Source organism: Nuphar pumila, chromosome 12, assembly GCF_984573655.1.
Source record: "Nuphar pumila chromosome 12, dmNupPumi1.hap1.1, whole genome shotgun sequence".
Classification (NCBI taxonomy): domain Eukaryota; kingdom Viridiplantae; phylum Streptophyta; class Magnoliopsida; order Nymphaeales; family Nymphaeaceae; genus Nuphar; species Nuphar pumila.
In genome coordinates, this window is record NC_143260.1 from 10,360,064 (window position 1) to 10,382,157 (window position 22,094).

Here is a 22,094-nt window from a genome sequence, read left to right on the forward strand (position 1 = left end):
TGAAAGTGTGAATAAACATCTTTTGTCTACATATAATGACACTCAAAATCAAGTATATTCAGCGACTAGAACAAGAGTACAAAGCCACCAATGGGCAAAAAGCACACGAAGGTGTGACTAAACATCTCTTGTCTACATATAATGATACTTAAAACAAGTGTATCAGCTCCTAGAGCAAGAGAAAACAACCAACAATGGGCTAAACACACACACACACAAAAGTGTTTACAAACAATTCTTGTCTACATATGATGACACTTAGATGAGGGGCATAAAACGAGAGACAATTGAGACAAGAAGGCTTGTAAAAAATATCAATTTTTCAATATATCTAGAAACACTATGATTTCAAAAGTTAGACATCCATCACAGGTATATATAATTAAGAGCATCCATAATAAAATTAATGGCCAAAAAACAAACGAGCGATACCACACACTCACAATCAGAGATCACATAACATGTCTTTTAGAGTCAAACTACAAGTTGACAATCTAAAAAGACAACACGAGATGCACATAACTCACCCCAACAAATATTTCTGTAATAATAATATGGCCAAGAAAATTGATGCATTATATAAAGTTTATGATAGACAATACAAATGCCATAAAAAGGCAATAAGTACATACGAAAATCAATAAGAGAGTCTATTTGAAAAAGTCAAATCAAAGATCCAATAATGGTATATAATCAATTTTAGATAAAGTGCACTCATATGCACAACAAAATGCCTTATGACAACAATTTTGCATAAACACGAATCATGCTTAACATAATCAATTCTTCAAAATGAAGTTAAAAGAGTATATTATGAGACAAACACGACAAGAAATATTAAGCAAATAATGCATATGAAGTTTTTAGAAGGAACTCCGCCTGTGTATAACTATTTAGTTATACACTGTCGGTCCCAAGCCTGGATAAAGGAGGAGGGTTGCGGTAGGCCTGTGACAGCCAACATAAAAACCTAGTCATACCCTATGAATATGAACCAATATGAGAATTTTGTTGGGGCGTTCCCTACTGAGCGACGCGTTGTACTCTCTAGGCCCGGAGGCAGTGATAAATGGGCAAGGGTTAATAGGTCGTCGCCCGGAAGCGACGCGTCACACCGGCGCATGGGTGTGGTGTCAAATAGGCAAGGGTTCCCTCACTTTGTTGGACGGGTGGGGGTAAAGAAGTTAGTCCAAGACCATAAAATTAGGTTAGCCTCTTGAAACATAGGGTCTTTAACTGGGAAGTTGGTAGAGTTAGTAGATGTTATGTGTAGGAGAAAGATTGATATTTTATGTCTACAAGAGACCAAATGGGTAGGTAAGAAAGCAAAACTGATAGAACCTTGGGGATATAAGATTTGGTATACAGGAATAAATAGGAATATGAATGGAGTAGGGATTGTTATGAGTCGGGAGTTTATAGATAATGTAGTTGAGGTCCGTAGGAAGGGTGATAGGATTTTACTTATTAAATTAGTATTAGGTACGGATATTATTAATATTATTATTATGCACCACAAGTAGGTTTAGATGATTCTATTAAGCAGCAGTTTTAGGAAGATTTAGATGGAGTAGTACAAGGGATATCTTATGGAGAAAGGTTTTTCATCGGCGGTGACCTTAATGGGCATGTAGGCATTCGTAGGGATGGATTTGAGAGTATCCATGGAGGCTATGGTATAGGAGAAAGAAACGAAAGTGGAGAAAGGATTTTAGATTTTGGTTTGTCCTATGATATGATCTTAGCAAACACTTGGTTTAGGAAGAGGGAGTCTCACCTAGTAACATTTAAAAGTGGGGTTAATACAAGTCAGATAGATTTTTTCTTACTTAGAAAGAGAGATAGAGGTTGTTGCATCGATTGTAAGGTTATACCAGGAAAAAGTGTAGCTGCACAACATAGAGTCTTAATTTTAGATCTTAGAATTAGACAATGCCGCAAAAGGGATAGACATAGGATAGATCCTAGAATTAAGTGGTGGGCACTGAAAGGAGCTAAACAAGGAATGTTTGTAGAGCAGGTAGTTAAAAAAGTTGATTGGTGTCTCAAGGAGGATTCAGAATCAATGTGGAATAAGATAGCGGGTGGCATGAGAAAGGTGGCTAAGGAGGTATTGGGTGAGTCTAAAGGCGGTGCACCGCTAGGTAAGGATACATCGTGGTGGAACAAGGATGTCAAATTAGCTATTAAGGTTAAAAGAGAGTGTTATAGAAATCTAAGTAAGAGTCGTGATAATGAGAATTTGGAGAAGTATATGATAGCAAAGAAAGAAGCTAAAAAAGCAGTTCGGAACGCAAGGGATAAGGTATATAAGGAGGTTTATGACCAGTTGGATACCAAAGAGGGCGAGAAGAATATTTATAGGCTTGCAAAGATGAGAGATAGGAAATCGAGGGATCTAGGTATGGTTAGATGTATCAAAGATGAAACACAAAGGGTTTTAGTCAAAGATGAGAAGATTAAGGAGAGATGAAAAGATTATTTTGATAAGCTATTTAATGAAAGTCATGCTCAGGATCTTGGAGACTTCTCCATTCCTTTTCATGAGATGAATAGTGACTTTATGCGCAAGATTCAAAAGAAAGAAATTGCAGAGGCTTTGAAAAAAATGAAATCAAGAAGGGCAGTTGGCCCAGATGGTATACCTGTCGAGGCTTGGAAATGCTTGGGAGAGAAAGGTTTAGAATGGTTGACAAATCTTTTTAACAAGATTTGGCGGAAAATAAGATGCCTAATGAGTGGAGGAAGAGTACTTTGGTGCCTCTATATAAGAATAAGGGTGATATACAAGATTGCACAAACTATCGTGGTATAAAACTCATGAGTCATACTATGAAACTTTGGGAGAGGGTGATTGAGTCTAGGTTGAGGAAGGTTGTCATGATATCGGAGAATCAATTTGGTTTTGTGCCTGGAAGATCAACTATGGAAGCTATACATCTACTTAGACAACTTATCGAGAGAAATAGAGAGAGGAATAAAGATTTGCATATGGTTTTTATTGATTTGGAGAAGGCATACGATAGAATACCTAGGGACATTCTCTGGTGGACAATGATGAAGAAAGGTGTTTCTCTCAAGTACATTAGAATAATTAAAGATATGTATGAAGGAGTAGTAACCAATGTCCGCACTTGTGGAAGGGTGACAACCAATTTTCCTATAACGGTTGGGTTACATCAAGGATCTGCTTTAAGCCCTTTCCTATTTGCAATAGTGATGGATGAGCTTACGAGATCAATTCAAGAAAATGTGTCGTGGTATATGTTGTTTGCTGATGATATTGTTTTGATTGATGAGTCTAGAGCTGGGGTTAATGCTAAGTTAGAATTATGGAGACAGACATTGGAAGCAAGAGGTTTTAAGTTGAGTAAGAGTAAGACAGAATACATGGAATGTCGGTTTAGTAAGCAACGAAGTAGTGATGGGAGTGTAGTGAAGCTTGGTGAGCAAGAAATACCGGTGAATGATTATTTCAAATATTTGGGATCCATCATTCAAAAGTATGGAGAAATTGATGGAGATTTAAATCATAGGATAAAGGTTGGGTGGATGAAATGGAAAAGTGCAACTGGAGTGTTGTGCGATCGGAGAATGCCATTGCGGTTGAAGGGAAAGTTTTATAGGACGACTATTAGGCCTGCTTTACTATATGGTACGGAATGTTGGGCTGCCAAGAGATATCATATTCAAAAAATGAGTGTAGCCGAGATGCGTATGCTGAGATGGATGTGTGGAAATACAATAAAAGATAAGATTCGGAACGAGGAGATACGTAAGAAGGTAGGTGTTGCACCCATTGAAAATAAGATGAGAGAGAATCGTTTACGGTGGTTTGGACATATTCGGCGAAGGCCTAATGATGCTCCAGTTAGAAGGATGGAGAAATTGGAAAATATATTAGTTAAAAGAGCTCGGAGTAGGCCTAGAAAGACATGGATGGAGGTGATAGGAAAGGATATGAATGCTTTGAACCTCACCGAGGACATGGCATTGGATAGAAATGATTGGAGGAGAAGGATTCATGTGGAAGACCCATAATGATTTTCTTTTTTGGTTCATATCGCCGACCCCAATTATTTTGGGATGAAGGCGTAGTTGTTGTTGTTGTTATGAATACTTGAAAGATAATCCAACAATTTATATAGAGGCTATGAAATTATGCCAATCATTTATTCATAATGCAATCTATTTTGTGTGATTATGACACATTTTTAGAGAAAATTGAGTTAACACTATAAAATGTATTCAAGATATCCAAAAATCAAGCTAGAGATGAACAAAAATCTAGGATCATTCTAAAAAATTATCAATCTAAGAATTAGTTTTGTATTATGAAAAAACATCTTAAAGTTATCAATTGTAATGAAATATAAAAAATACTCATTACAAAAGATACCACAAGAGAGTTTAACCGAAGCATATGAATAGATAAAAGAAACCATATGAGAGACCAAATGCATACATTCTCATAGAGAGATCAAAAGCCCTCATGCAAAAATTAAAGCCACATGTCTCATACAAAAGACATGCTTCCAATCAAGTTTAAGTATATATGCAAGTTTAAGCATGTAATGAGTCAAGGAGTTTAAGCATGAACATGCATGTCTATCAAAGATGAAATACAAATTGTAATTGACAATTATATATATATATATATGTGTGTGTGTGTGTGTGTGTGTGTGTGTGTGTATGTGTGAAATGCAAGTTCAAACAAGAATATATTTAAGACATCATTATCAATTTATTTTAAGATAAGAATATGATTGACGAACCATCTAGAATTAATAATTCATGATTATATATATATATATATATATATATTAGAGTTATTTTTGAAAAAGCTTCAAGATTCAAACATGATACATATATTTTGTTTTCTTAAAACAAGTTCATCGATGATTAAAATACTAAAAATTTCAAAAAACATACATTTTGTTTTTTATTTTAATCATACAAAAATATATATACACACACACAATGATAAAGAACAAGAAGTGTTTTTCTTATGCATAATGCATGGACTAAATACTTGAAAATTGTAAAAATACATGCCAAGTAACTCTAAGGAGAAGAGAGAGAATACAATACAACGATGTTGCTTAAGTCCTTTCCAACCAAATCCTCTTGTAGCCGATAGAGACGTGATAAAACACCCTTTTGGCAAGTGATGAAACACACCAAGCCAAGTAAGGAAACACTCCTTGCAAGAACAAGGTGATAACACACCTTTGCAAATGAAGCATGGAAATCGAGGCGGAAGCTTTTCAAAATCTAAAAAATTCCGTGGCTCTAATACCATGTAAGAAGATGCAACCCACAATTCGAATCCTCAAATGATTCTCACAAAAGATCTTCCAGAAGAACCATAAAGGTTCATAAGCAAAGCTCACTCACAAGAATCAATAAGATTCATAAAAACACCACCGAAGAAAGAATGCAAATATAATTTCATTCAAGTGGGATATAACCCACACAAAAAGATATAATTACAATGGGGTGAGACCCCACATTTATACAAGTAATAAAGAAGAGGGAGAGGGAGTTGTTGGGCTCCCAATGGCTCTATTTAGAGCTGTTGGGAGTCCAACGACTCTCTTAGTGCTTTATGCTTTTTGACTAAGTCAAAAAGGCATAAAGCCTATTATATGTCCAAAAAGTAAGAAATGATGCTTTATGCTTTTTGACTTAGTCAAAAAGGCATAAAGCCTATTACATGTCCAAAACTGAAAAAAAGAAAAGCTAACTAAACTAAAAAGATAAACTAAACTAAACAAAGAAGATTACATATGATAGTGGTATATTACATATGAGATTACAATTTTAACATGTGTGAACGAGTACATGTATTTTAACAGAAGAGCAATTAAACATGCTCTAAAGTTTGGAGAGAATGAGTCATATGAGACAAATCTACTTGGTTCATTTGAAATACGATTGAATTTTCTAGGTTGAGATTCTTCTAAAGATATATTTTAAGAGAACTTGTCAAAAGCACATGGATGATGACCCTCTCTTCATCTAGTATTAACATGTGTACTAGTTGGTATATGTTCATTCAAAGTTTCATATTGAGCAACATCCTTATCATTGATAGAATGCTCATTGTTGGAGCCATTATCAACATATTCAAATGCCTCATTAGAGGTAGATTCATCATTTTGTGGCAATAAATCAAATAGAAAAGAATGGTTGATGTTTTCTCTAGGTTGTTTAATATCAAACTCATTCTCATTTTCAAGAAAAGTAACATCTTTTGAAATATAAAGCTTGTTATTTATTGAATCAAAACATCGGTATTCTTTTTTATTTTCTCCATAACCTAATAAAACATATTCAATAGCTTTTTGAGATAGTTTATCATTTTTGTGAGTAAGAACATAACACTTACAACCAAAAATTCTTAATCCTCGGGAGTCATTTTAAAAAGTTTTTCAAATGGAGAAACATTGTTTAATGAGGACGAAGGAGTTCTATTAATCAAGTTGAGGTTAGAATGACTTCAGCCCAAAAAGCTTATGCAACATCCTTAGAAATTAAAAGAGTCCTAGTGGTTTTTATTATATGTCTATGCTTTCTTTCCACTAATCCATTTTGTTGCAGGGTTCTAGGACAAGACTTTTGATGACAAATACCATTTTGTTTTAAGCAATTTTGAAAATCATTAAATATGTATTCTCCTCCCGAGTCCGATCTAAGAATAGAAAGGTTGCTTAGGAATTGATTTTTAATAATTATGTGAAATTCTTTAAAAATTCGGATTTATGATGCAAATAATAAATCCATGTGTATCTAGTAAAATCATCAGCAAAAAAGACATAATATGAGTAACCTCCTTTTGATATGATTGGAGAGGTAAACATACATATTCTCTTGTTTGGTGGATCTAATCTTATCTTGACAAAAATATTGTCTAGCAAGATCCTTTTGGATATACATACCCTTAAGAAAGAACCAAGCTTCGTTGACTCTTCTAAATTTAGCAATATTGGCACAAATTTTTATGTCAACATTATTCATAAACGATGCCAAATTTTTGGCATCGTTACTTTCCAAATCATCTACCTTTATTTGATGATCATTGATGGCTTTACGATGATCATCCCCAATGAGAGCTTTTTCGACACCTCCTTCAACTTTAGTGAGTTTTAGTGATGGTTCAAGAGAGGTCCCCATCACAAAAACCCAAAGTCTCTTTCCACTAAGATGATTTTTCATTGTTGATGCCCACGTCAAGTAGTTTGATCCATTGAGTTTGAAAGAGAGCTTCACTCTTGATTTGTGCTACATGACGATAAGAGGAAGATAACGTAAAGAGTCTTACACACAATCAAGTCTACAAACAACTTGACAAAACATACATTCACCCAATATGGTAAACCAAAATAGCATACAAAATGCTCCACAACACAAACATAAGAATAGTGCATAAATGCACTTGAATTAAGAGGTAAAACCCTCTACCTTTATATTTAAATTACAATGGGCAGCATGCCCTTATTTATAGAGAGATTACATGAGAGGAGCTATTGGAATAGCTGTTGGGCTACTCCCAACAGCTCTAATTAGAGCTGTTGGGAGTAGCCCAACAGCTCTATTCAAACAGTCAACATTTTGACTGTTTGACAGAACCTGACAAAAAGGTTGTTGGCTGTTTTGACAGCCCAACAGCTCTAGTCAATTATGATTGTTTGACAAAAAGACAAAAAAATAAAAAAGAAATAAAATTACAAAAATAAATAAATAAAAAAGTATTACAAGAATATAAGTATATACTTTAAATATATAGTTATATACATATATATACATATGCATACTCTTGTATTACGAAAAGTATGTATATATATATATATATATATATTCAAGTATATACATATATATGTTATTTTCTAACAGTCTCCCTCAAACTTATGGTGAAATCACCGAAAGTTTGTCAAGTAAAAAGTTGAATCTTGGTGAGCACAGTGCCTTTGTGAAAAAGTCAGCAAGTTGATATTCTGATGTCACATAGGGAAGATCAATAGTCTTCTTCAAATATTCTTCACGAACAAAATGGCAATCCATCTTTATATGCTTAGTTCTTTCATGAAACGTATGTTTTCGAGCAATGTATATCGAACTCTTATTGTCACAGCAGAATCTTGTAGGATTCTGAAGGTGAATCCCTATATCTGAAATCAGTTGTTTGAGCCACACGACTTCCATAGTAGTAGTTGTCATTGCTCTATATTCAGCTTTTGTAGATGATAATGACACCTTTTGTTGTTTCTTGCACCTCCATGAAATCAAAGATTCACCTAGAAATATACAAAAACCAGTTGTTGAGCGCCTGTTATTTGGATCTCCTCCCCAATCAGCATCAGAATATGCAATAAGATCTAAGGAGGAAGAAGAGGACAAAAAGACTCCCTTATTTATAGTGCCTCTGATGTATTTAATAATTCTCATGACTGCACTCATATGAGCTGATGTTGGAGCATGTTGAAATTGACTGGCTATATGTACAGCATGGGCTATGTATGGTCTTGTAATACTTAAATACATAAGAGATCCCACTAGCTATCTGAAGGGAGTTGGATTGTCCAAAAGAACTCCATGATCGGCTCGCATTTTCATTCCGACAATCTCTGGAGTATCAACAACTTTATCATCTGAAAGTCCTGACCTGTCAATAATATCAGAAGCAAACTTTGTTTCTAACAATATGTATCCTCGGTTAGAGTATGAAACTTCTATACCAAGAAAGTATGTTAGAAACCCAAGATCTGTCATTTCAAAAGAATTTTTCAAAAACTGTTTTACTTTCTTGATTCCCTCCTTGTCACTACCTGTAATTAACATATCATCAACATATAAAAGTAAAATTATAATACCAGTAGAAGAGTTCTTGATAAACAAAGTTGTATCAGTGTAGCATGGTTTAAAACCATACCTTGTAATAACATTGTTAAAAGTATCAAACCAAGCTTTAGGTGCTTGTTTGAGGCCATATAATGCCTTTTTTAATTTAAGCACTTTACCTGAAGGAATTATTAATCCAGGTGGAATATCCATATATACTTTCTCATTGAGATTCTCATTTAAAAATGCATTTTTAACATCCATTTGAAATATATTTCAATTTTTAATAGCTGAAATAGCTACAAGCATTAGAACAGTGGTCATCCTAGCAACAGGAGCAAAAGCTTCTTCGTAATCTACTCCGTATTCTTGAGAATATCCTTTGGCAACTAGCATGGCTTTATGCCTTTCCAAGGATCCATCACTTTTGGTTTTTACTTAAAAAACCCATCTACAACCTATTGTCTTCTTTCCTATAGGTAAATCCAGAATTTCCCAAGTATTAGCATCTTTAAGAGCTTCTAATTCTATGTGCATAGCTTTTATCTATTCAGATAAATTTTTTGCTTCATTGTAACATGAGGGTTCAAAATATGAATGGATAGCTATAAGACATGCTCTATGTTTAGGAGAGAATGAATCATAAGACACAAATTTATTTGGGATTCTTGAGGTTCGTTCTGATCTACGAATAGTGGTTTGTTCTGAAGGAATTTCTGATGCTTCATGATTACTTTGATTTACACCTTCATTGGATTTGTAACATGAGGGTTCAAAATATGAATGGATAGCTATAAGACATGCTCTATATTTAGGAGGGAATGAATCATAAGACACAAATTTATTTGGGATTCTTGAGGTTCGTTCTGATCTACGAATAGTGGTTTGTTCTGAAGGAATTTCTGATGCTTCATGATTACTTTGATTTACACATTATTGGATGCATTTCGATTTCTTCTAGTATATACTATTGGTTCAACTGTTGTTCTATTTTCAATAAGAGGTTCTACATAAATATTTTCATCATTAGACAATAGTTTGAACAAGAAAGAATAATCAGAGTTTATGTCTTCTGACATGTTTTCTTCAAATCCACTTTCATTTTCAATAAAATTAACATTCCTTGAAATGAGAAGTTTATCATTTTTGGTATCATAACATTTAAATCCTTTTTGTGTTTCTGAATAACCAATGAACGCACAGGAAATAGCTTTAGAAGATAGTTTATCTCATTTATCATTCAAAACATAACATTTGCAACCAAAGATTCTTAGTCTTTGATAGTCAGGTTGATATTTGAATAATTTTTCAAAAGGAATTTCATTAGATAAAGTTTTGGAAGGCATCCTATTTATAAGATGTACTGAGGTTAATGCAACTTCAGCCCAAAGATTTTTTGGAACATTTTTAGCAATAAGAAGAGTCCTTATAGTTTCCATAATATGCCTGTGTTTCCTTTCTGAAATTCCATTTTGTTGCAGGGTTCTAGGACATGATCTTTGATGTAAAATTCCTTCATTTTCTAAAAATTGTTTAAACTCATTTGACAAGTATTCTCCTCCAAAGTCAGTTCTGAGAACTTTGAGTTTACTTTCAAATTGATTTTTAATCATGTTATGGAATGTTTTGAAGGTTGCAAATAGATCTGATTTATACTTAAAGAAGTAAATCCAACAATATCTAGTGAAGTCATCAATAAACACAACATAGTAGGAGAATCCTCCTTTAGAGGCTACAGGAGCAGGACCCCATACATCTGAATGAACTAATTCAAAAGGCATTGAGGAGTAAAAAGTTCTTTGAGCATAAGGCAAGACTGTCATTTTACCAAGTAAACATTCTTTGCATTCAAAATTATCTTTACAAAGATTCTTGGTAATAGGTACAAAATTTAATTTCCTTATATTTGGATGCCCAAGTCTATGATGTCAAGTCCGTATGTCTTTTGTTTAGGCAGTGTTGCAAAATGATTCCTTTGGAATACAAAGGAAATCCATATAATAGAGATCTCCTTGCCTAGAACCTTCCCCAATCAATTTCCCGAACTGGCGATCCTGCACCCAACATTTACTTGATGAGAAAATGACATCACATCCATGATCCGAGATTTGAGAAACAGAAAGTAGATTAAGATGAAGTTTTGGTATAAGTCTTATTTTCGGAATATAAAAGTTTTTATGTTTTGACAAATCATTTTTAAAAATTTCAACACCCTCTATTTTCAAGGCAGTACCATCGGCAGTGGAAACAAATGATGCATTTGAATTAGGTTGACATTCGGATAGTATAGATCTATGTGGGGTCATATGAAAAGAAGCTCCTGAATCAAGAAGCCAAGAGCACATACCAGGAGTAGAAGAGGTTGCAATGGCCGCTCCTGAAGTAGATCCTTTAAGCAGTGGTTGCAATGCCTCCGTCAGTTGAGATAATGATTTGGTGAGGTCTTTGAGATTCAAAGCATCTTCATCTTGTTTTGATGGTGCAGCGGCAACACGCTTTTCTTGAGGCCTATATTTGTATCTAGGACATTGAGGCCTAATATGATCGGGCTCATTACAATTATGGCAAATGATTTTTTATTCTCCTCGATTCTTATTAAAATGAGGAGGTTTATATGGCTTGATATAGTGTCCTGGTTTTGATGCGGCAAGTGCGCAATACTCTTCTTGACCATTGCTAGAAGTAGTAAGCACACTAACATTTTTACTCATGTTTAGCCTAGTCTCTTCTCTACTAAGTTTAGTGAGAATCTCATGAATAGGAAGAGGTGATGAAGATGATAGCAAAGAGGCTCTTGTTTGTTCAAACTCTGGTCTCAAACCATAGAGAAAAGCGAAAAGTCTATCTTCTTCAACTTGAACTCCGCATTTCTATACACTTTCCTTCCCATTTGGGTTCAAATTGGGCAAGTTGGGTCCAAATGGAAGATAACTCCATAAAATAATCTCTTACATTCTTAACTCCTTGTTTAATGTTTCTAACTTTTTTCTGGAGATAATACTTGTGAGCCATATCTTTTTCGGTAAACATACCTCTAAGATATTCCCATGCTTCATTTGCCTTTTTGTAACACAAAAGGTTTGAGGCAATTTTTGTCTCAACTCCACTAAGCATCCATGAAAGAATTTTGGCATTTTTCATTTCCCATTCATCTAATTTTTTGTAGTATTCTTCCATGGCTTTGTTTTTTTCTTCAAGACTAGTCTCAACGTCATTTTCACATAATGTAATTTTGGGAGTGGGTTCAAGAATAGTACCTCTTACAAATCCCCACAAACCTTGACCCTTGATGAATGTCTCCAAGTGTCCCGCCCAAATGTTATAGTTGCTTCCTTCAGGTTTGAATGGCGGAATGAAGTTGGAGTTGCTTGTATTGTGCAGAAAAAATTCACCCATGATGAATCCAAAGAAAAAAAAGAACCACCAATCACGAAAGAGAGAAGGCACGCTTTACGAGGCAGCTCACCAATGCGCGGTTGATCATACACCAAGCTTTGATACCATGTAAAGAGTCTTACACACAATCAAGTCTACAAACAACTTGACAAAACATACATTCACCCAATATGGTAAACCAAAATAGCATACAAAATGCTCCACAACACAAACATAAGAATAGTGCATAAATGCACTTGAATCTGAATATGTAAGAGGTAAAACCCTCTACCTTTATATTTAAATTACAATGGGCAGCATGCCCTTATTTATAGAGAGATTACATGAGAGGAGCTATTGGAATAGTTGTTGGGATAGTTGTTGGGCTACTCCCAACAGCTCTAATTAGAGTCGTTGGGAGTAGCCCAACAGCTCTATTCAAACAGTCAACATTTTGACTGTTTGACAGAACCTGACAAAAAGGTTGTTGGCTGTTTTGACAGCCCTGACTGTTTGACAAAAAGACAAAAAAAAATAAAAAAGAAATAAAATTACAAAAATAAATAAATAAAAAAGTATTACAAGAATATAAGTATATACTTTAAATATATAGTTATACATATACATATATACATATGCATACTCTTGTATTATGAAAAGTATGTATATATATATATATATATATATATATATATATATATTGAAGTATATACATATATATGTTATTTTCTAACAGATAACACCTTTTTCACAAACTTTAAGCACCATAACAAATGCTTCCAAGATCAAGAGAAACCAAATGGCTTTGATACCGTGTAATGAAGTATGCAGAATCACTAATAACAAAGTGTAGAACACTTACAAGTCGAACAATAGACAAAAACACAAAGAACAAACAAGCACTTTAAGTGCATACCAAGGTTTTAAAACCTGTGACTCGGAACTCGACTCGTTCTTTATTGACTCGTGACTCGGCGGGTCAACTCGGTGACTCGGACCGGGTTTTGTTAACTTTTGATTTTAAAAGAAAAACAATATATAAGTTGTCTGAAACCATGTTTTTGAGTAAACATAGTCTCCAAATGTCTGTAAGAATATAAAAACAACTGCAAAGAGCTATAGAGGTTTGCTTGAATAATTGAATTTGATATCTATACAAGCACTTTGACAGTCAATTTGCCATGTGCCACAGAAATCTGGGAGTTTAAAGATTAAAAGTTTATTAGATGTAGAACAGTTGGTCACGACAAGCAAAAATTCATTAATTTTGCTAGTTTAAGTCCCGACTTCCAAACCATTTCATCAGCTTGCAGAAAGTACTAGACTCTTTTAGCCTTACTCAAGACCTGGTTCTCCATTTCAACAGTTTATCTGATTTTTCATATCAATCCCAATTTTGAGGTAAACAAGGTCTGAAACTGCAAAATAGACCATTTTTTATTTGACAAAAGCAAATGCATACAAAAATCTCCTGGTTTTGCCAATAGAGTAAGTTTTTCAATGTATGTTTTTACACAGTCAATTGTACATACAATCTATTATAACACAATTTTTTTTTTCAAATAGTTTGTCAACATGTAAGCAAGTTTCTCAAGGGCTTCACAAATCAATGGCCTACAATATGCCAAAATTTCATGACTCAAAAAAACATATTTTTACATAAAAAAATATGATAAAGGTGTGATTCCTAGCAAATAAACCATGTTGAACACATATATGAGGTCAGATTGCTTAGATACAACTTGCACCTGTGATTTTTCAACTAGATTGTACAGACAGTAAACAGTAGACTGCATATATGTATATATATCATTACCATTTGAAACTCAAAAAACAAATTTCAAACATCCCAGAACTCGCCTGAGTCAGGCCGAGTCAAGCCGTGTCAGGCCGAGTCAAGCCCGAGTTTTGGCAAACCGAGTTTGCCTTGTCGGGTTGACTCGCTGGAGGGCCGAGCCGAGTCAGCCGAGTCAACGAGTTGACTCGGCGAGTTTTAAAACACTGGTGCATACACAAATCCACAAAGGGATAATGCCAAAAAGGCAAATAAAAGATTAATATTATTGAGAATAAGTGAGAAATAGTATAACAAATATGGAGGAACTCCCCTATTTATAGGGAACAAGTGAGAGAGAGGGGCCTTGGGAGCTCCACCTCTAGGAGACGTTGGGAAACTCCTAACCAAAGTTGTCAGTCGAGGAAGCGAGACACTTTCAAAATTTTAGGAAGTGGGAAGCGTGGGATGACTTAGAAGTGAATCAAGAATCGTCTCAGAAGCAACCTAGGAAGCAAGGGAGAAGTGAAAAAAGAGAATAAAAATAAAAATAAAAATACAAAAAATAGAAAAAAGGAGGAAGCGAGGGGGAGGTGCGCTTCCCAAAAACATTTTTGCTTCCCAGCATGATGTTTGGCGCTTTTGAAACGCACTTCGAGGAAGCACGCTTCCCCAATGCCTTTGGCATTTTTGGTAACTCTGCTCCCAACAGTCATAAATATGACCGTTGGGGGCCCAACGACTCCAAGAGTGGGGTCCCAAGCCTCTAACAAAGAAATAAATAAAAAAGAAAAGAAAAAAGAGAAAAAAAAAAAGAAAAAAGTTGTTTCTAAAAAACAACTCTAAGAAAAGTAAAAAGACTAAAATGCCCCTATCAGGTATATATATATATATATATATATATATATATATATATATATATATATATATATATATATATATATATATATATATATATATATATATATATATATTAACAATATATAATATATATACATGTGTACATACCAATGTATGTACATGTGTCATTTACATATATATATATATATATATATATGTATTTATATATATATATATAAAATATTGTTAAAAGAGGTCGGAGTAGGCCTAAGAAGACTTGGATGGAGATGATAGGAAAGGATATGAATGCTTTGAACCACACCGAGGATATGGCATTGGATAGAAATGATTGGAGGAGAAGGATTCATGTGGAAGACCCAGAATGATTTTCTTTTTTGGTTCATATCGCCGACCCCAATTGTTTTGGGATGAAGGTGTAGTTGTTGTTGTTGTTGTTGTTGTTGTTGTATATATTTTTTGCTTCTTTCTTTTATTTTATATTTTATCTTTTTTGTCTAGTTCATTTTGAACTAGACCCAAACTAGTCAACACATTTGTTGACTAGTTTAAGAGTCGTTTGGAGCTAGTCCAACGGCTACGACTCTATTTGAGTCTCTCTCTTGAGCTCCATTTTGTGTATAAATACGGGTCATCCCCTCACATTGTATTCAATGCTTTTAGAATTTTTATAGATTGAATAAAATATTTATTTTATATTCTTGAGCCTTCTTGTGTATGCCCTTTTGTGGGCTTTGTTGATGTGTCCTTAGTGGACACTTGTTGTGAACTTTTAAGTTCTTGTTTGAAGACGCTTGTTTCATTACAGAGACAACTAAACCAAACTTTATTGAACAACAAACGGGATAGTGTTCAACTTGCTGCAGAACCTGCTCAATGCTAAGAGCTGCTATCTACAGAAACCATGACATACTGAAGGTAGGATATTCTTGACTAAATCTGACATTATAAATCAAACTTATTCTCCAAACAGAAGTCTAAGAATTTCAACCTAAACTAATTGAAATTCCTTTTGGGGTCTACCTTTAAGATGAGCACCTGGTGTTTCTCCTTGATGATTGGGCAGATAGTTTTGTTTGAAAGAATGCTATAGGTTTGGAACTTTGGATGTACCTTCACAGAACAAAACCTTGCTGATTTAGAGAGATGACAGAATCAATTAATTTACATCAATTGTTCCTTGAGAACCTTTGTGATAATCTTGAAGGTGATACCTAAAAGCAAGATTAGTCTGAATAGGGAATATATCCCACTGACAACCCCACAGGAATTACAGAAAGGATCAATCTAAGGAGCTGAGTGTAAATTAGCTTTTAAACCATGTGAATGAGAAGCGGGAGCAAGGAATATCATCAACTGAGAAGAACCTTATTATTGACTTATCAAGTATGAATACAAAAAAAAATCAAAGAGAGAAAGGTCAACTATAAAGAGACCACAATAACATAAAGTATATTTAGTAATTGAAGTTTACTAATGAACATAAACAAGCAAATACCTGAAAACCACCAAGCAAATTTTCCATCTGTGATATAATGAAATCACAGTCTCGAATTTGTTCATGCAGTAAAACCAAATTATCACTTTCTCTTATGTAATCCTGCATTGGAAGTAGACGTTCATAAACTATCAACAATAAGTAAAACACATATAGCAATTGACCATTAACTATCACTTTTTACTATGAATATCTTCTGTAGGCACCAATAAATCACTCTATAAGACTGAGAATTGTCACTCTAAATGTCTGAAGTTGCTTTCAAAGTTCTAAGAACATCCATGAAGACCCATCTTCCCATACCGCATTAGATGTGGGTCATCCAAAACACAAAAAAAACAAGATTCAACTAAAACAACTCATGTCATTATAATATACTGCATTGTTATTCCAAATTATAGCCCCATCCTTCTCATTTCTGTCAAAATGTTAAGAAGGAAGATCATGTTGGGGCTAAAAATACCTTTCACAATGCATTGAAAACCACACGAATGCTGCAGATACAAATAAAAGAGACAATCTACAGATAATTGTGATTATATGGATATGCTTAGATGCCATAAGTTAATAATAGCTTTGAGGATGCATTTTGCTTGTCCATCCATACTCATTTGAAAAAAACAAGAAGACACAATGGCACTACCTGCCTCTACGCATGTAATAGCTTAATTGTAACAGTAACCAAATCTTTTTATACAGAATGAAATCCTTGCATTATATGCTAATATCTTGTATATTGATATAAGAAAATGTTAGTACTTTTTACTTCCATATGCAGTTCAATGCTTGGCGTGGACTACCCTTTACTAAGAGATCCATGGGGATCTACATTAACTATTATTAGCAACACAATCATCTTTGTAACTAAATTTGCAGAAAAGGGATAATGACTAGTTAAATATGTGAACCACAACAATTAGCAAGGCCTGAACCAAGCATTGAACTGCATATGGAAGTAAAAAGTACTAACATTTTCTTATATCAATATACAAGATATTAGCATATAATGCAAGGATTTCATTCTGTATAAAAAGATTTGGTTACTGTTACAATTAAGCTATTACATGGGTGGAGGCAGGTAGTGCCATCGTGTCTTCTGTAAATAGTTAATGTAGATGCCATAAGTTAATAATAGCTTTGAGGATGCATTTTGCTTGTCCATCCATACTCATTTGAAAAAAACAAGACACAATGGCACTACCTGCCTCCACGCATGTAATAGCTTAATTGTAACAGTAACCAAATCTTTTATACAGAATGAAATCCTTGCATTATATGCTAATATCTTGTATATTGATATACGAAAATGTTAGTACTTTTTACTTCCATATGCAGTTCAATGCTTGGTTCAGGCCTTGCTAATTGTTGTCGTTCACATATTTAACTAGTCATTATCCCTTTTCTGCAAATTTAGTTACAAAGATGATTGTGTTGCTAATAATAGTTAATGTAGATCCCCATGGATATCTCTTAATAAAGGGTAGTCCACGCCAAGCTTTCTAACCAAAATACAACTAGAGCTGCCAGAGAGGAAGTGATGTGAAGCAACACAGGTTCTTTAGGTCCATGTGAAGAAAGAAGCAAAAAGTGACTAGGGAACAGTTACAAAGTAGATTACAAACTTTTTAAAATCTCAAAACTATAAAGAGTCAAAATTGTTAAACTATATGCTATTATCATTACATCCAAGACTAAGTTTTTCATTTCCAAAAAAGGTACACTATCTGTTTGGAGTACTACAGGATTTAAAGTTTTTTATTGTCATCCCAGGGTCAAAAAAGAAATGCTAAAACAGTAGATGTTCTTGGTGCATGTACAGCTGAAGCCTAAAGATCAAATAGTTCTCAACAAACAGAAAAGTAGAACAACCTGAATAGACTCCAGCTCAACATTGCGGATGTTATTTTCTACACCCTTTGTATACTCACGTAATTTTGTGCCTTTCGCCAATATGTTTGCAACTACCTATGATAGAATAAGTAACAACAGAGAGACACATTAGTAACTTGCAGCATAAAAAGAAACATGAATGAGTCATACAAACATGAATTATGGGCAACAGAACAGACTCTTCTTCAGGCTTCAACTTTTAAAAAATAACAATAAATAGATAAATATTAAAGAAAGGTTCAACATTAACAAATAACAAGATACCAAAAATAAAAGGTAATGGTAACTGAAAAGAAACGAAAGAAACAAGTAAAGAAGTTTTGAAGTTTCTATAGAATCACAAAACAAGGCTTCACTAAATGCAGGGGATTAGATGAATCAAACTGTGAACTGCTTATTATACTGAATGAAGCTAAAGCTCAAGCAGTCCTAGATCATCGAAATCAATCTCCAGCAAAGTAGCTCAAGCATTCCAAGATCATCTAAATCAATCTCCAGCAAAGTCAATTAGATAGAAGGGATATCAAGTATGGTCTTCCAAAGATCTCTTATCATACACATGCCTAAGAATAGGATTATATTGTGACATAATTAGAAGGACCATGCTCCTATCCAAATGCATAAATATCATGGAGTGACTAGATGTGGATAACATTAGAATAGTCACCAAAGTCCATGGAGATGGATTCTCGAGAAGAGAGGAATTGTGGAAAGCGTAGATGGACATGCACTTGCAGGTGCTGGAGAAAAGCTTGGAGGTTCACATGATTGAAGAGAAAACAAAGAATCTTTGAAAGGTTGAAGGATGATCGGTTCACTATTTATCATTAAATCCACCAAAAAATCTCTATCTCACGATTTTTTTCTTTGAGTTTAAATAAAAAGAGCCCCTAGAGGGTGACGCTCCTCTAGGGTTTCTCATATGGCTCTATCTCCAATCCCACTTTCCTATTTTTCCTCAACTTTCCCTTTTTTGTTGACTTTTTCAAACCTCATTAGTACTTACCTTCCTTTTTAAAATTTTCTTACTTTTTACTCTCCTGGTTATATTAGACTTTTCTAGAGACCTACCATTAGGTAACTTCTGAAATTCAGAATTAAATATTATTTAATATTAATTTAATTATTTATTTATTAATAATTAAATATCCAAAAACTTCCAGAGGGTGCCTTATCCCTTTGGGAGTCTTTTTAACACTAAATATCCTCAAATTAAACCTTTATTCTGATTTTAAAACTTTAATTTCATTGGATCTTGATATGAATCCAAGATCCAAATCCATGTCCAAAATACATTTGGATTTTAAGCTGGATCAGATCCTAATTAATATGGGTCTTGGACTAAGTCCATATCCATATTAATTTGGATCATATGGATCAGATCCAGTCCGATATAATTCGGACCCGGCCCTATCGAGACGGGCCGTTTTTGAAAAATTGTGATTTTTGGGCCAACCGCAACCCGAATTCGAAAAAGTAAAATACCGTTGGACTCAGAATTCCAAGGCGCATCTAACGGTATATACTTTGAATTTTGCCTCTTAAATTCGCCTGAATTTAACCTGAATTTTGCTCGAATTTTGCTTAAATTTAAAGGTTGAAAATAAAACTTTTTATCACATTTTAATTGGCTCGTTTAGGTCTTGTTGATGAGACCTAGGCCAAGCCTAGACTCAAATATCACATTCCTAATATCGAAGGTTTATCGATTTTTCTTCAACACTTAGACAAATTTTTAGAAGTCTCTAAATTTGACTAAGTATAAAATACACGATATTACAATACATATGTTATCTTGGGTATATCAGATAGATCAATTGACTTCAAAAACATAGTTTCTTTGAGGGCAATCGAGAAGAAAATTTCTCAAGGTTCTTGACTTTCTATCTGTCCACCCATCTGCCATGATGCTACACTCGGTTTCTCTCTATGACTGCCTCATCTCATCACAATATGCCTTCACTTCTTTCACATTATTATCTAAAAGTTTTTCTCTCAAAGCATGATATGAAGGCATCTTGTATCCAGGCTTGATATTGGTTATAGCATGTCATGGACTGAAAATGAAAAGAATTTGCCGCATTGAAAGGCATGCAGACATCATAGAACCATCTTTTAACAGCGACATTCACCTGCTCGACTAAATGTTAAGGAGTCATAGCAGTACAAATGTCGGGTTTTGGCTCAGGGGCAGTCCTAGGAGAGAAAAATCCCCTAATAGAGCCTCTAGCTCTACCTCCTCTCGAAGAACTCCCTCCTCCTCCTCTTCTTTCTCTTCCTCTTCTTTTTGTTCTCTTGACGGCACTACTATTGGCACCAGCCACACCTTTCCCTTTCAATACAAAACTTCCTACTTCTGATCCTATTCTAGAGGTTGTAGGATCTAAAGTAGGGAGCTCATCTTAGTAACACACATCCTCCCAGGGTTCTGCATACCCCATTTATGCCTCATTCATCTCTTTTTCTTGTCTTTTTTGTCTCAGATCATCAAGTAATTGTTGGCATTGCCATTTCATGGCATCCGACAATTTCCTTGACATGTATGTGTCCCGGCTAAATGATGCTTCAACCGATAGATATCACCCGAAAAAGAAATTTGGCAATAGTTGCACTTGATTTTTAATCGGTTTTCACTCCATCTTCCTTCAAAAAACTCAATAAGAAGCAAAGAATAGGGATTTTTACCTTAACCCATTTTCTTGAGTGAAAAAATAGTAGAAATGCACTCTTACTTGAGAAAACCGCAAAAGTCATCTCCCTTGTGCATGAATCGACCCCCAAATTGATCTCACGGCTCCTAGGGTATGTGGGTTCACTTCTAACAGACTCTAGACAAATGGAGAAGTCAGCCCTCAAGAGGCCTTTAAAACCCTCAAGAGGCCTTTAAAACCCAAAACTTAAAAAGCTTTGGATCCTTTTTAAGTGTGTCACACCTGTATCGTACGATGTGGCACAATACATGGGTGTATTGTACGATACACCTGATACGGGCGATACGAGTGTGTATCGTATCTCCCAAAAGTATCGTATTGTATCGTATGATACGTATAACATTGGTCCCAACAACCTAGCAAGTCCCAATTCTCTCTATCCCCTATCCATTAAGGTACCACCACTTGGGTTACACAACACCAATGAAATTTCCCAAAACAAGGCAGCAACATCACTACATCTCTAACCATTAACATGGAAGACTCTATAACAACATTGGAGGAGAAATTGTAAGGGTGACCTTGGGCATGTCTTTGTCTAACCCTCTCAACTGTCATATTCAAGTGGCACTTGACCTCCTTGAGACCCCTCTGGATACCCTAGCTTTAAATGAGAATCAAATCATGAAGGAGAAAAGGAAGCCCAAACTGCAATTGCAGTTTTAGCCCAAATGGGGAGAATCAAGCTAGTCATCAATGCCTTCTTCGAGATCTCAAGCAATTATGTTGTTCAGTGCCTAACCAGAAATGGGCAAAGCAGCTGAAATAATTTTTTGTTGCACTCAGGAGGATCTACCAATGTGTTACCCAGGTATATTCTTTATGACAGGATGTTTATGAGAATCTCACTGGATGGTAACTGAGGATTAAAGAAAAAAAAGAAAAGCATGTTGGACCTCCAAATACCACTCTTGCAAGAAGGATCACTATGACCAAGTATGTTACCATTAGCATCCCTCATTCTTGACGACCTTGTCTAAAACGCCAAAGAGGATTGGAAGGAAGATAAGCAAAAACATGAGATTTTTTATTTGGTTTAGGTCCAAGAACAACAAAAAGGAAGTTTAGTGGGGTGGCAGCTTATCAAGTCTCCCATTGGGAGAAAAGGATTGAGCATCCACAAGGCTAGAGGCACTGAATCGCACTT

General features: G+C 34.7%; 1 protein-coding gene across 1 annotated transcript in view; it reads right to left on the bottom strand.

The window, feature by feature from the left end:
* The window catches only part of LOC149819955 (vacuolar protein sorting-associated protein 52 A-like), a 120,631-nt gene that overhangs the window by 69,318 nt on the left and 29,219 nt on the right, over positions 1–22,094 (bottom strand). Inside the window, exons 6-7 of the mRNA XM_089983076.1 lie at positions 18,216–18,311; positions 16,347–16,448 (exon numbers count right to left, since the gene is read on the bottom strand). Coding sequence (XP_089839202.1) covers positions 16,347–16,448; positions 18,216–18,311 — 198 coding nt within the window. The remainder of the gene's footprint in view (positions 1–16,346; positions 16,449–18,215; positions 18,312–22,094) is intronic.